A 14,373-nucleotide genomic window follows, 5' to 3' on the forward strand; every position below is an offset into this window, starting at 1 on the left:
TTCCTGGTCAGCTTTCTCTCCCTTCCACCACCCTAGGCTATGTCTGTTCCGTGAAAGTCAGACTCATGTGAAATGGATGGAAGCAGTTGTGGCCTTTGCACACAGGTATCATTAAAACAGAGCAGCTACTCCGCCACCAGACTCAACAAACGCCGCTCTGGTATTTCCCCAAGTGCCTCTAACATGTACAGCCCCGTTGCTTTTGGTAGCGGTGTTTTAATTCGACTGCAGGAACTGAGATGTCTCCGGCTTGGCTGCCTCCAGCTCTGCTGCAGTCTCTCATGTCCAGAGCAAACCTGAGGCTCTCTGCTGTGCAGTGCTGGGGAGGATTCAGACAGCCATGGTCCAAGTCTAAGGCTTTAAATAACCCTCACCAGAAGCTGCTGTGTGATTATACAGCATGTTATACCTTCCCTCTTCTTAGGGGTCTCCAGCTCGGTAAGAACAATGCAATAGCTGCTCACGTTTGCAGGATGTGTGTAAAAACACGTATTTAGTGGGTTTGTGCAAAGCTACAGGGGAACTACAGGCACGGAAAAGCTGTGTGTGAACAGCAGCCCAAATGCAGGCACAGGAATCCCCATGGGTGGGCCCATGCCAAGGGGCTGCGCAGGGGCAGCCATCAGTGGGACCACCAGGGTTGTGGCTGGCACAGAGCTTGCCCCAAGAGCCACCCCTGGGGCTCAGCAGCAGTCGGGGACAGCAGCCTGTGCACATCTGTGCACATCTGTGCCTATTGGGAAGCAGTGGACTTGTGCAGCTGCAGGCACAGTGGGTGCCACCAGCACTGACCCCGCAGGGAAGGCAGCTCACACTTGCTCCTTCTGCATGGACCAAGCAAGAAAGGGTGAGCATCACAACCTGGGATCCCTTCCCAATCAGCCCTGCTCACAGCATGGTCTGCTATGCCTTTTTGCTTTATGAAGGTCTAATTTCTTTTCCTTTACTGTCAGTGTGTCAATTTTTCCCCACAGCATGGCTGATGACTATTTTTTCTTTACGCAAAGTACAGTACCAGTGACATTCTGACAGTGTCAATACAGCCACAGAACACCCACCTGAGCTTTTCAACATGAGAAATTAGGGCTGTTAAGAGTCAGATTGACAGCCTTGGTAAATTCAAGTCCTCTGTACAGCAGATGATGAGAAGTTATTAGAAGCAGACAAGGCTTTGAGGTTACCCAGTCCATCTCCCACCCCACCTTTTAATTGTCTCTCTCACCCAAGCTATAAATATCTGACTGTTCTCATCTTGTTTCCTCATTATGTCAATTCTAGCAGTCCCTGATCACTTTTATTACTCCTCACTGAAATCCCTCCAATCTGCCAGTAAACTCCCTGGTAATGAGATCCCTGTGCTGAAGGCTCTGTTGCAAATAGAGGGGCACCAGACCCACTGACAAGGAGCCATTTGCCCTGAATTATCATCACCTCCTCACCCACAGCTCGAGAGCTTTCTTGTCTGTTTTTGTTGCTATCAGACAACATCACCTCGTGCTTTGTTCACTTTTCCCTTTCAGAGAGTTTCTGCTGTTGGTGTCTCCCCCATCTCATCAAGCATGTGTCTTTCACATTGTCTTCAAGGTGGTGAGATCACAGATGCTATGCCCCAGGTTCATGCTCCATCCCAAACTGAATCTCTCAATTTCGGGCATTTTTCCTGCTTGGTATTTCTACTTCACATCATTTCTTCCTCCTCAACTCTTCCAAATAACAGGGTCTCCTGGTTTCACTCACAGACTTTCTGCTTCCAAGAAACAGAACTGCAAAAAGACCAAGTACCCAGCCCAACACCTCCAAACACGGCTCCTGGAAGCGTCAAAAGGGAAATGCTGTGCAGAATGAGGCCACACTGCACCATTCACAGCAACAGCACCTGGAACTGGGCTTTCTGCTCTAGTGTAAACACTCTGAGATGCATAAATGCTGGAGAAAGCTCAGAAACAGGCCCCCAAAATAATCCAGGGCTGGAAAACAAACATTAGGACACAAGGTGCAAAGGACTCCATCTCAGCAAAGAGAAGGCTGAGCTGAGTTTATCTCTGCATTTAGGGTACTGACAGCAGGGGAACCTTGCATCCTGCTTCCAAAGGCATAATGAAATCCAGCAGCTGGGAAGCAAAGTGGGACAAACTCAGCCTCAAAATAAGGCAGTTTCATAGCAGCAGAGATGGTTAAATGCTGACAGACTTGTTACAAGGCGCTGTTAAAGTTTTAATGCAACTTTCTCACTGTCAGCTCTAACTTGAGAAGGAACCAGCTTTTGTGCCTGTTAATTCATCTTGTATTCCTTCCTTACCAGGTCCAGCAGAGGAGAAGAGTTCCCACATTGTCCTTAAAACTTATGACACTTTGTGTTTGGACAATGGTTTTGATCCAATCTGCACTGCAAGGTTTTGAGTTGCCAGTAAACAACCAGGAAAGATATTGTTTTCCACTTTTTCACTTTCCTTCTGACTTCAGACAGGAGCCCAGAAAAAATGAACTTACACTTTGAGACTGGTTATTGAATGTTATGAGTGAATAGAGAGGTTTTTGTCACATACACAGGCTGACTCCTGAATCAAGGAAGCTGGTAATGTATGGCTCCCACAGCCGTTTGTGGGTTGGTTTGTCTGTGGGACAGCTTGGGCATCTCTCATCTCATGGACATCAGGGCTTCACTTGTCACTGACTTCCAAGCTTCTCCAGTTTAGTCCTCTAGTGCCTAGCATGCAACCTTCAAGCCTGAACATAGATGAAGTCTGAGAGTTTTGGCTTCTTTTAGATAGGAATGACTGGCTGATGTGCCTCTGCTCTTGCAGCTTACAGTTCACAGGCAAATTGTTCCTGGGTATGTCCAGCAGCTTTTGCTGCATACACTAATAGTAAAGTCACAGCCCCTCGGAGATGCGGTAGTAAACATGCGTCATCAGCAGAACCCAAAGGATGCTATTGAGGGAGGCAAAGTGGCTTCCACAGAGCTGGGAATCAAATCCAGTTCTCCCATGTCCCCATCATTTTGCTGCAGTTGTAATGCAGTGACATCCCTGTGAACAACTCAGGGAGTCATCAACCTCCAGCAAGCTCCTTATCACATCAAGCACCAACACTTACCAGACCAAGTTGGGTTTCTTGCTCTTTTTTAGCTGACTTGGGCTTCCAAATCTGACTTGGGCTTCATCCTCCTCAAGGATCACACTGAAAACTCTGCCACACAACCTTGCCAAAGGTGCTCAAGGTAGCCTGTTTTCTTACAGCTACATGGACCCACAATGTTGTATTATTGTCATTGTGTGCAGATAAGCCTTCAAGAGATGCAGGGAGCAGCTATGGACTGCGAGAGGCATTATCCAGAGGAGAGACATCAAGCCAGAGCAGACTCCCCTGCTTCTGCTGCTTTAAATCACCTCATTTGATATTCTGTGCTGTCTCATGTAACACGCAGTTATGTAAATTTATAAATCATACACTAATTAGCACACAATTTCATAGATTTGGTAACGGTGAAAAAGGAGGTTTCCAACCAACCCAGCTGTGCTCCGTCCCCCTCAGATGGTACAAATTCAAACGCTGCCTTCAGGTCGTATCTCAGAAAATCTCTTCTGCAACTTTCAGAGATTAACCCTGGGCTCATGTGTGCTTTCAAGGGATATCTTTTAGATATCTCAGGCTCAATCTTTCTCAAGCATAGCTAAGCCCTTTCCTCTCATTCCTTAACAGCAAACCTCCACAGCTCACTGGGTTACTACAAATTTTCTTTTGCTTGTTTCTCCCTTATTCAGATTCTTCCTATATCCAGTCTCACGTTCTTCTGTCACCTACGTCCACAACATCATCCCTTGCTAGAAGCTAAATTCAGTCCATGCCTGGATTATACCTGGATTCTACCTTATTACCCTCCTAGTGCTCTGGCCTCCCTGTCTTAGCTACTCAATAGAGGAGCAGCTGAAGCTAGGTAATTTTCTTCTTTCCCTCATTTACCAGGTATCCTTTGGACAGTAGCTCTCCAAATGCAGGAAGATGATCTGGAAAAGGAGTGGGGAGTTATAGGCCCCTTATGGGAATCATTGCTTGAAGATATTTTTCACTCCGGGATATAAGCACAAAATTCTTCTTCACTTACTATCTCATCTCTACCATTTGGCTCAGCTCCACTCAACCTTCTATCATCCTTTGGTACAGCTTGCTGCCTTGCATTCTTGTCCTTTCTTGCCTTCACCTCCGTCTTTTCTTCCTTACTTGTTAATTTCACCTTTTTGTCCCAAACCATGATGCTGGCTGTCTTTGGTATTCTGAGACCTCTCATCCACTTCCTGATCCAAAAGAAGTCTTGCTCCTCATCACAGCAAAACCCATGTCCTGGAGAGGATGAGAAAATGATTTCCTCATCTATATTAGCAAACTGGAGATTCACAACATATATAGCGAGATGGTGTGGAAAGTGTAACATATTGTCAATGGCAGAACTGACATTTGAGTTTGGCAAAACCAATCAGAAAATGCGTGAAATAAAACTCGCATAAAAGAAGAAATAAAATTTGCAGATAATTTATTAGATTAAGACCTCACATACATACATAAATATATGCTCAAGATGGGATTCAACAGCAAGACTGGAGCTGCTAGAAATGGAAGGGTGTGATTGCTATAGGTCCACGGCATGCGAGGTGCACACAAGCAATGACTACACAAACACACAGCAGGGGTGTGTATGAGCCACTCGGGAAGAACACGAAGTGAAGGCACGGGTGTGAGCCTCAGCAGAAGTCATGTTACTCCACAAAGCCACATGTAGAACACAGCCCGATGTGTAGCTGAAGCATATTAACTGGCACCACTTTGGACAACAAGCTATGGTTGCACTAACTCCCCAGTGGCAGCTTCCTAATATAGGGGCTTAAACTTAAAAGGACACTGTCAAGTGATTGCTTTTGCTAGTTTAATTTTTGCATTTCCTCTACTGTTTTAGCAGATGGAAAACAATTCCCCTCCCAGTCCCAGCTACTGATTTTGTCCTTTCCTATTTGACAATCATTGATTTTTTTTTTCTAAGGCTATAAATGTTTTAATAACTTCAACTTTGTAGTGCCTCATGGCAAAATATCTTTGCTTGCACTGACTGCTAAACACTATTCCTAATGTACTGCTGATAACTAGAGCAAGAGCCAGCATTATAAGAACTGACTTTTCATAGGGTCTACCAAATTAATAGCTTTTGTTTCTTCATCCACATCTCACAGAAACTTAAAACATGCAAGTCTTTACCCATTAGACATTTCAACCATCTTAATTCTAGAAACCTCTGCTCAGTAAAAGTATGCCTCCCATGTAGCTCTGACTGATGGACAGTGGAGTCCACAACCCTGACAATGTCCTTTTAAAAAGAGTTACTACCAAAATACAGATTCAAGACAAAAGTCACCCTCGGAATTAGAATTGTTAATGAACAAAATGGAGCATAAGGAATTCTAAAGCAGTTAAATATTGGCACCCACAAAGAACCAAAGAACAGAATGTTCCCACGCAGTGTTCTCGACGGGGTACACAAAGGCACCTTTCAAGAGATATACATGTATTTTTTGCTGTTTCAAAAGATCAGTTAGCACTTGTTAGAAAAGGCAATTAAAGTTTCAGTCAAACTGGAAAAAAGAATAGCAATTGGACTGAAATCAGAGAACTCTTTCTTTATAAATGCCAAACCTCAACAACATCACCACTCCCTGAACAAAACTAAAACCCACATAAATCAACCCCAAACCCTCAGATCTATGCAATGGCATTTCTTCGTGGTTTTACAGTTTTCCTGCGTGTTCTTGCGCATTTTTCCTCTTCTTTCCCCTCCTTTTCCCTGCCCTTTTAAAGAAGCAGACTACTTAGCCAGTAGAATGAGAAAACCTATTTCCCCACCTGCTATACTTGGGTCACGGCACTGAATACACCTTTGGGGCTTTAAGCAGAAACCTGTGCCTTCGCAAGAGGGTAACATTCAACAGCAAATGGGCATATTCAAAAGAATTCTAATATTCCACTGACAGCAGGACAGACCAAGTAGGGCCTTCCCACAGTAGTCATTTTCTGGTCCAGCAATGCTGCTTCCATTCTTTAAACTCCCCCAAGCAGCTTTTAATACTCAGCTGGGATGCACAAAAAGGCTATCACCTAATTTGTGATTAAGACTGGGCCTGAACAACCAGCTCAGAGTAACTTGAGGTTCATCTTCCCCCTCATTCTCCTTTTGTTTCATTGCTGTAAGAGCACAGTGCTGCCAGGGGCACATGCTACATATCCTGCTCTGATGCTCTCATCAGAGATGCACTGCAGATCTCATTGCCGAGCCTTGTAAGCTCCTCGCAGAGCACCAAACAGGAGTAAGAGTGTACGAGGCAGGCAGCAGCAATACCCCAAGGATTGGTACAGCAACTCACTGCCATTAAGATAAGCCGGGTTGCCTAAAGAGACTCTCAGTAAAGCTGTACTGGCCCACGACGTGGTGTTTGGGAGCAAATGGCCTAGAACTTGCCTGTACTGGCTCAATTCTACCTTTCCCTTGCTGCAATTTTACTGTGCAAAATGAGTATTTTAGCCTCATATTTCTAGGAACACATGCCGGTGGCTACTGTTACAATAAAATATGAACACTGCATTGTGCAGAAAATGATCATTAATCCTGTAATCTGCAGTCATTTTTACCAATTCGGCACATTTCTTTAAATAACCAAGTACATGCAGTAGATGGAAGTGCATTTAAACAAACTGAAACAGATACAGCATGAATAATTAAAGCCGTCAGGGAAATGTGCATTGTGAGCCGCTAGTGGAAATAATTACTGATTTGTCTTATTTACAATGGAGCCTGGGTACAGGATCAAAATAGTGCAAATTAGTGAAAATGTCTTAAGACTGTTCTTATACTACCACTATAATATATTTTATCTTGAAAAGTACATCAGATAAGTTTTGGACCACTACAATGTCTGACTGTGTTCTGCTGTTTCTGGGTTAGGTTACCCAGCACATAAGCTCTATCAAATAGCGCTGATTTAAAGAGGAACGTAGATCAAACAGATGTGTAGTACATCAACCTGCAACTCGTCTATTAATGTTATTAGACACTGTATAGTTGAGCTTACAACACATCCCCTAAAACCCCAGAGTGTTAAATACCAGAATGCTGATGGAAAAAGTAGATAATAAAATCACTGGAAAAAAAGTACTAAAGTGCTTGTACCTCTATAATATAATATGTCAGGTTTGAAACAGACTTGTTTAATTAGAAAATAATCTACTTTGAACCTAGTGGTTCTTGAATGTTAGGCAGTTCTTGCAAACTGCTTCAGAGCTAAAAATCGATAATGAAATATACTTCTGATATGAGGCTGGCAAAACTGTGACTTCAACCTATTAGAAAATGTTGTAGATTAAAAAATTCCTATTTTAGAATGATTATTTGGCACATGAAAGGTTTAGGAAAAAAAAGTTAACACTTTCTAACTGGTCTACCCCAACAATGTTCTAGCATCATGATCACTAAATCGAAAATGAAACTGGATGTTAATTAGCTATGCTTTAGAAGAGAAGACAGTTGTCACTCAAATAATTTAAAAATGGCACTTAAACAAATCATCAATAAAAAGGTCCTAAAAATACATAAAAATTAAAGACCAATGAGGCATGTCAAATGAAGAAAATCTCCTCGAGGAGCCGGCTCTCCTCCAGCTCATCCGCTCTGCTTCTGGGGCTGAAAGGGGTCTGGTACCAAGACGATAATGGCCTGTGGCTCACGTGATGAGGTGTGTGCATTTTGTTCCTGTCATAAGATTCTCTGCAAAGGTGTCCTGGGGCAGATACTGGATTCATTGCTTCAACCATTTTAAGAAGACAGTCTTCGTACCTACAGAAACACACCAAGAAAATGGAGCTCCATTAAGGATCACAGCACTACACAGGAATTCAATTCAGTCTTCCCACTTTCGTAATTCAGACTAGACCTAGATTTGTCTGATGGGGGCCACTAGCACAGAATCAATTTTGCTGTATGGGTTCCTATAAGGAATACCAACACAGAGGTAGTGAAAAAAGAGGCGAGCAAAGCATGGGTGCTCAGGTTATTTTAAATTGTGTCATCAGCTTTTCCATTCGAGGTGTGTAATATCTTAGTTGCACTCCAGAGACTGAGGACAGACTTCAGAGATATGACAGTGAAATACACTGAACAGGTACAAGGCAGACCCACACAGGTAATGGTAAAGTGACTTATTCACATGCTGCACTTTTTTGAATAGACCTCTACACTTGATTTAGTTTCTCAGGGATTTGAAAACAGCAGGAGACTTTATTATTATTGCCACAAAGCACACGTGCTTCCTGTAAATCTCTGTGCACTATATGGAGTCTGTTTGGTGGAAGCACTGAAGGAATATAATCTAAGCAAGGCAATACAAAATCAACACTTGAGGCACCAAGAGAAAAGGCAATGGTGCTAAACATTATTCAGGCTGTCCTTTAAGTGGGAGTACGAATGTGGGGGAAGGTTGCAAGCCAGTGTTAGGTGGTAACGCATGCTGAATAATGGCAGTTACTTCAGACAGAGACTTCCTATTAATATTCACACAAGACAAGACCTGATCTAAATACCAGCACAGGATTGATCATTACAATATATTTTCTCCTGTCTAGTTTTAAATGTATTAAACAATACCATTTCCACTGTTTCCCCAGGGATTCTGCTCTCCAGTCTAAGAGCTATCACTCAAGAGTTTTACCCCAAAGTCCCCTTCGTTCCATCCTGTTGTTAGCGCTGACCTGCCTGATGTTCACAACTCTGAAATAATTCACACATTCAATGAATTACATGCAGGGAACATGCTTCACCAACCTAAAATATCAGTGTAACTGGTTGGTTTCCATAGGATCTCTCTCTTGTAAGCAGAAAGAGTTCATCCGCAGCATGAGGAAACATCTCAAGCAGTTTCCTGCTTTGAGAAAACCCTCTGGTTTTCCTTTCAGGACGGGGGGAGCCTAGGAAGACTAAACAACTAGAGACAGCTGGGTAGGTTCCTCAACTCAGATGAGATGAAAAATTCTTCAGTACAAACATTCACAGCAATTTACTGATGTGGAAGATTAGCACTAGCCAATGTATCTCCCAGAGGCAGAGTAACAATAGCATCATGAAGCAGCATCAGCAGGCAAAAAGTCTTCCATCTCCAAATTAGCAACTCTGTGCAAAATATCCTTCATTAGCTCCAGTGGTGAGTGGTATGTCCCAGCATCATCAGAAAACTGGCCACGACAAGGTAACTCAATTATGTCTGAGACACAGATATGTCTCCTCAGCTCAAAGGAGGTGGTATTGTTGTACTCATGGGTTAATACTGATGTTAATGACAACCACTGGAGTAATGCTATGATTGGTTGCAAAAGCCAGCTCTTACATTTCCTTCAGTTCTTACTGTTTCTTCCAATCTGATGGTCACCATCATTTCTAACACAGTCTGACTCGACATTACTGCCGCACAGGGCTCTCTCCTCTATTTGACTATTGTTTTATTTTCCCTTGGATGTACTAACTTGCATTTTACCCAATCAGAAACACACTTTGCAAATTTCTTTTTCACATTTTAAAGCTTGTCTACATGTCTTCCTATTATCTGTTTGTTTAAATCACCCCTCATCACCAAAACTGTGTGATTCAAAACAAAGAAACCACAGCTTTGTTTTGTTTCAGTTGGAATGTGTAATTGGCTAACCCTACATAATGCCTCACGGTCACCCTAATCATTTCAGAAGGACACAGGGGTTTTGGGCACCCAAGCAAGCCCATTTTAGAGGGGTCTGTTGTCTGCATTAGCATTCAGAAAGTAGCCTTTAAAAACTAAGGCTCCTTAAAGATATCCCTAACCTAAGATGGAGTAAGCCACACTGATAGTGAGAACTATCACATAGCTATATTAGACTTCTCACGTAGAGAAAGTTTTGGACTAGGCTGTATATAGATATACACAGATGCTTTGAACCCTGAAGAAACCCAGTTAACACATACGCCGGTTTCATTAGCCACACCTAAAACTTCTTTTTAGATTAATCTAGTCTAGCATACAAATGCTTATCTCCTCTGACTTTAGTGCTATCATAAAATTTCAATTTCTCTAGCAGCCACATTCAATCACAGATTAGGTAGGGGGAAACCAAACCAGCCAGTGCATTTACAGCAAACGTGCAGGCCCTGGATTTCAGCAGTACCTTCGAGTTCATTTCTTCTGCAAGTTTATCTAAGTTTTACAGCATTTCTGTTATCAGGAAGGCTAAATGATTTGGCAGATTACAAGCACAGCAAATAGCAAAGATTATGTAAAAGACCAGGTGTTGTAAATCAGTCTATTTGACACCACAGTTATATATGCAATAAAGTGAATGAACTCTGCTAACAGAGCGCTATCTGATAAAGAGAATGCTCCTTGCAGGTATTTAGTGTTTAATCCCATGATAATGGTTTGCCCTGGTTTGTCTAGGCAGCATCAGACAGCATGTGGCTGGAGGCAACACAGTAGACTTAGAATGGTTTGAAGCTTGCAAAGATAATTTTCTCACCATTTATTCGTATCCAAATATTTAAAGAGACACAGTCAGAATGCTCAAATCCTGAAATGCAACTTTCTCTGAAACCAGGATACGTATTCCTTGCACGATTTGAATAAATGCATAAGTAAAGCCAGCCTTCATTATTATTATTATTAATACGACACGTAATGGCTTTAGTGAAGTCAAAGCTGCAGGATCAGGCACCCAAGAGTCAGAGTGTGTCAAAAGGGAAAACTGATCTGGCAAACTTGGCTTGTGAATATCCAATGTTCTTTTAATGCAAATTAACAGCCAAGGCTGCCCTCTTATTGTTCATGGTTCCCAAGGAGAAAAACTCCCCAAACATTCCGCAGAAGTACCAGTACTGTACATTAAGCCACATAGAGAAATCCCTCATGTATTGGTTCAAGCAAGCAACTAAATGTTCCATCAGTGCTAGACACTTACACACATTTTCTTTGATGTTTTTTTCCCCCCTCTCAACGGAAGCAAAATGAGGGGACCACGTGTCCCTTTAAGAATAGTAATTTAGTTTAATAAGTAGTATTATATATAATTAATAGTATAATATATATATTTTATAATAGTATAATAGTATAATTTATTATAAAATATAATTATATATTTTATATTATATTATTATATATTATATATTATATATAACATATAATCTTATCATTATATATTTCATATATTATTTTATATAAAATATAAAAATTATAAATTATATATTATTATTCATATTATTATAATTATAATATATTACTATATATTATTTATATCATAAATATAAAAATATATAAATTATATATTATATATTCTATATATTATTATATTATATTATTATATAAAATTATATATTATATAAAATATTATATATGTATAATATATAAATAATATATATTATATAATAATATTATATTATTATATAATATTATAAAATATAATTAGCATAATAGTATAATATATAATTAATAGTAATTTAGTAATAAATAGAATAGTAATTCAGTCTGTATTCAGCTTTTTGGTACATTTGCCAATGTACTGGAAAGTCAGTGAGCACCTCTATAACAGACTGGTAAACAATCTCTTTTCTAAGCCTGGTTTTGACACTTCCCCCATGTATATTTTTTCATCTAGCTTTCACAAGCTTGAAGGTCTGCGTGTTTCATCATGGCAGAAGAAAACTTGTAAAGCCTACAGGTTTGGGCTAGAAGTCTAACTATGTGGACAGCTAAAGTTTAGTGATAGTATCATAAAGTCTTCAAAAATTCCACCTGGAGAAGGGACACAAGGAATTAGTGTACAAAGCATGAGGAAGGCAGGGCCATGCGCAATAGGACAGAGATGGGAGTAGAGAGATCAAGGTAAGCTTTGAAGCTCTTCTTTCAGTGAAGAAGTTTGACCTTTTTTTTTACTGTAGAAGGTAAAATTCCAAATACTGCTCAGAGAGAAGCCTTAATGAATTGAGAGGTAGGTACCACTGGGATCAAGCCAGCGCAACTGGGTCAGCGCAGAACTGTGAGCTGGGTGGTTAAACCCCTCCTGGCCAGGCACTGCACAGTGCTGTTAACAGTATTCCCTTTCTCTCCTTTGTACAATTAACACAGGTTGTTGGAAATTTGGCTCCTCCACCACTAAAGTGCTTTTGGAGATTTTATTAGAAACTTTCAGCATTGGCTCCTAATTAAATAACTATGTAATAGAGTTTATAAACTCTTAATATCTCAAGGGGGCCTACAAGGATGCCAGAGAGGGACTCTTCATCAGGGATTGTAGTGACAGAACAAGGGGTAACAGGTTAAACTTTTAGGGAAAGTTCAGGTTAGATATAAGGAAGAAGTTCTTCCCTTTGAGGGTAGGGAAGCACTGGAACAGGTTGCCCAAAGAACTGGTGAATGCTCTATCCCTGGCAGTGTTCAAGGCGAGGCTGGACAGAGCCTGGGGCAACATGGTCTAGAGTGAGGCGTCCCTGCCTATAGCAGGGGGTTGGAACTAGATGATCGTAAGGTCCTTTCTAACCCAAACCATTCTATGATTCTATGATTCTATAATGTAAAGGAGTTTCATAGTCCATCACTAAAGTAACAGGAAACATCATAAAGCATTACAATTCAGAACAACTCATTAAAGGTTCACATTTTAAAGAGGAAAACAGTACAAAAATAAAAGCAAGTTGGCATAGACCCAAATCGTTCCTTCCACAGTATTGCTGTTTCACTGCCTGTGCAGCAGGAATGCAACTCTCTGAACATCTACACGTGCATTTTACTTTGCACTGTGTTTCCAAATTGAATGGGAAGAAAGGCTTTCACATTTTTATGACAAACAAGCAAATGTGGCTGTTGCTCTGGGAACTATAAGACCACCACTTATTCCCAGGACAGTTGCTGAGAAATCACCTGAAACCACTTGGCATTCTTCCTAATAAAACCTGCTAGGAAATCAGAGTTCAGACAGCCCCACAATGCACAGTATCTAAAAAAAAAATGGTCAGATTATGCAAAAGTAATGCACAGAACTCATTACTGCACAAGATATTAGAGAGAATGGCGCTCTTGAAGGTAACCACCGAGCATTCTCACATCAATTGGCTGAACAGCAATGTTTATTTATTTATTTATTTAGATATTTGGGATATGTCATTGAATTTTTAATGTCTGTCTATTTCCCACTGCTGGTAAAATATATTATATTTCTTACATGCTGTTCAATTTTTAAGCTACACTACTGTATTTTCATACTGCGCAGTCCCATTTAACTAATAGTATCATTTGTTCCTTCATGAAAAAACAGCACAACCCCAAACAAGTCTGATATTTGGAGGAGCAGGAATTTCCCCATAGGGCAAAATAACTAAACTTATTAGAGTCATAAATATTCTGGTGGTGAGATATATGTATATTTCTTTAAACAAGCAGTGTCAGATATTATTTGATCACTATGTTCAGAGATATCTTTTCATTTACAGTCTCTGAAAATTTATTTTTCCAACCATAAATGTGTACAAAACACACAGAATGTCTCTTCTGCAAGGTGATGGCATTTCAACAAAGCATACTGGCAATACATTTTTGGAGATTAGTAGCTGTATAGGCTTACTTTATTTAACTGTATATACTAGAGGAAATAAAAAGGTTTATTTTTATACTACTGCTTATATTTCCAACATAAAGTTCAAAGTGATTTACTAATGTTACATGAATTGGCTTTGAAATATGGTACAGTATTGTGCCTAAGTACAAAGCCTAACGCTATTCTGTATTCATAAAACACTGCCTGACTCCAAGCACTTTAGAAATGCTAAATACAGCTAAAAACACATTCAAGGGATAGGGAACAGACCCATTTTACACAAAATGAAACTAAGCTTATTGTTATTATAAGGCATATCAAATCCCTTTTTGATTTTGATCACACTAGTGATACAACCAGGGGTTATTTGGAAAAACCAGCTGAGATGATTGATCCCCACCCCTGAGCTAAAGCAGGCTCTATGGGTGAAGGGCAGAACTCTACTCAAATTAAATACTCATAACCACTTCATGCCATCTTTATTCTTGCATCCACTATTAGGGATGCTAGAGGCACCTCCATGGCTTGGCCTTTCAACATCCATATACCAACCTGTTGTCCATAAATTTGCCTAATTCCTTTCTCAACCTGCTGCTTCCACAATGCCCTGTGACAGGAAGTTCATCACTACTGAAAGACATACTTCTGTTTTCTTTTAATATGAAACCCTGCTAGTGCCATCAAGTGCTTTGCAAGAATTGACTGCAGTTAGTCTCTCCCACGTGGTGGGATCTG

General features: G+C 40.6%; 1 protein-coding gene across 1 annotated transcript in view; it reads right to left on the reverse strand.

Annotated features, from left to right (window-relative positions):
* Positions 1-7,656: 7,656 nt before the first annotated feature.
* Positions 7,657-14,373, reverse strand: part of KIAA1328 — a gene marked incomplete at both ends in the record, with an annotated part of 171,574 nt that continues 164,857 nt past the window's right edge. Inside the window, one exon of the mRNA XM_080637342.1 lies at positions 7,657-7,873. Within this exon, the coding sequence (XP_080493468.1) occupies positions 7,657-7,873 (217 nt within the window). The remainder of the gene's footprint in view (positions 7,874-14,373) is intronic.

This window comes from Psittacula echo (assembly GCF_963264785.1).
Source record: "Psittacula echo genome assembly, chromosome: Z".
Classification (NCBI taxonomy): Eukaryota; Metazoa; Chordata; class Aves; order Psittaciformes; family Psittacidae; genus Psittacula; species Psittacula echo.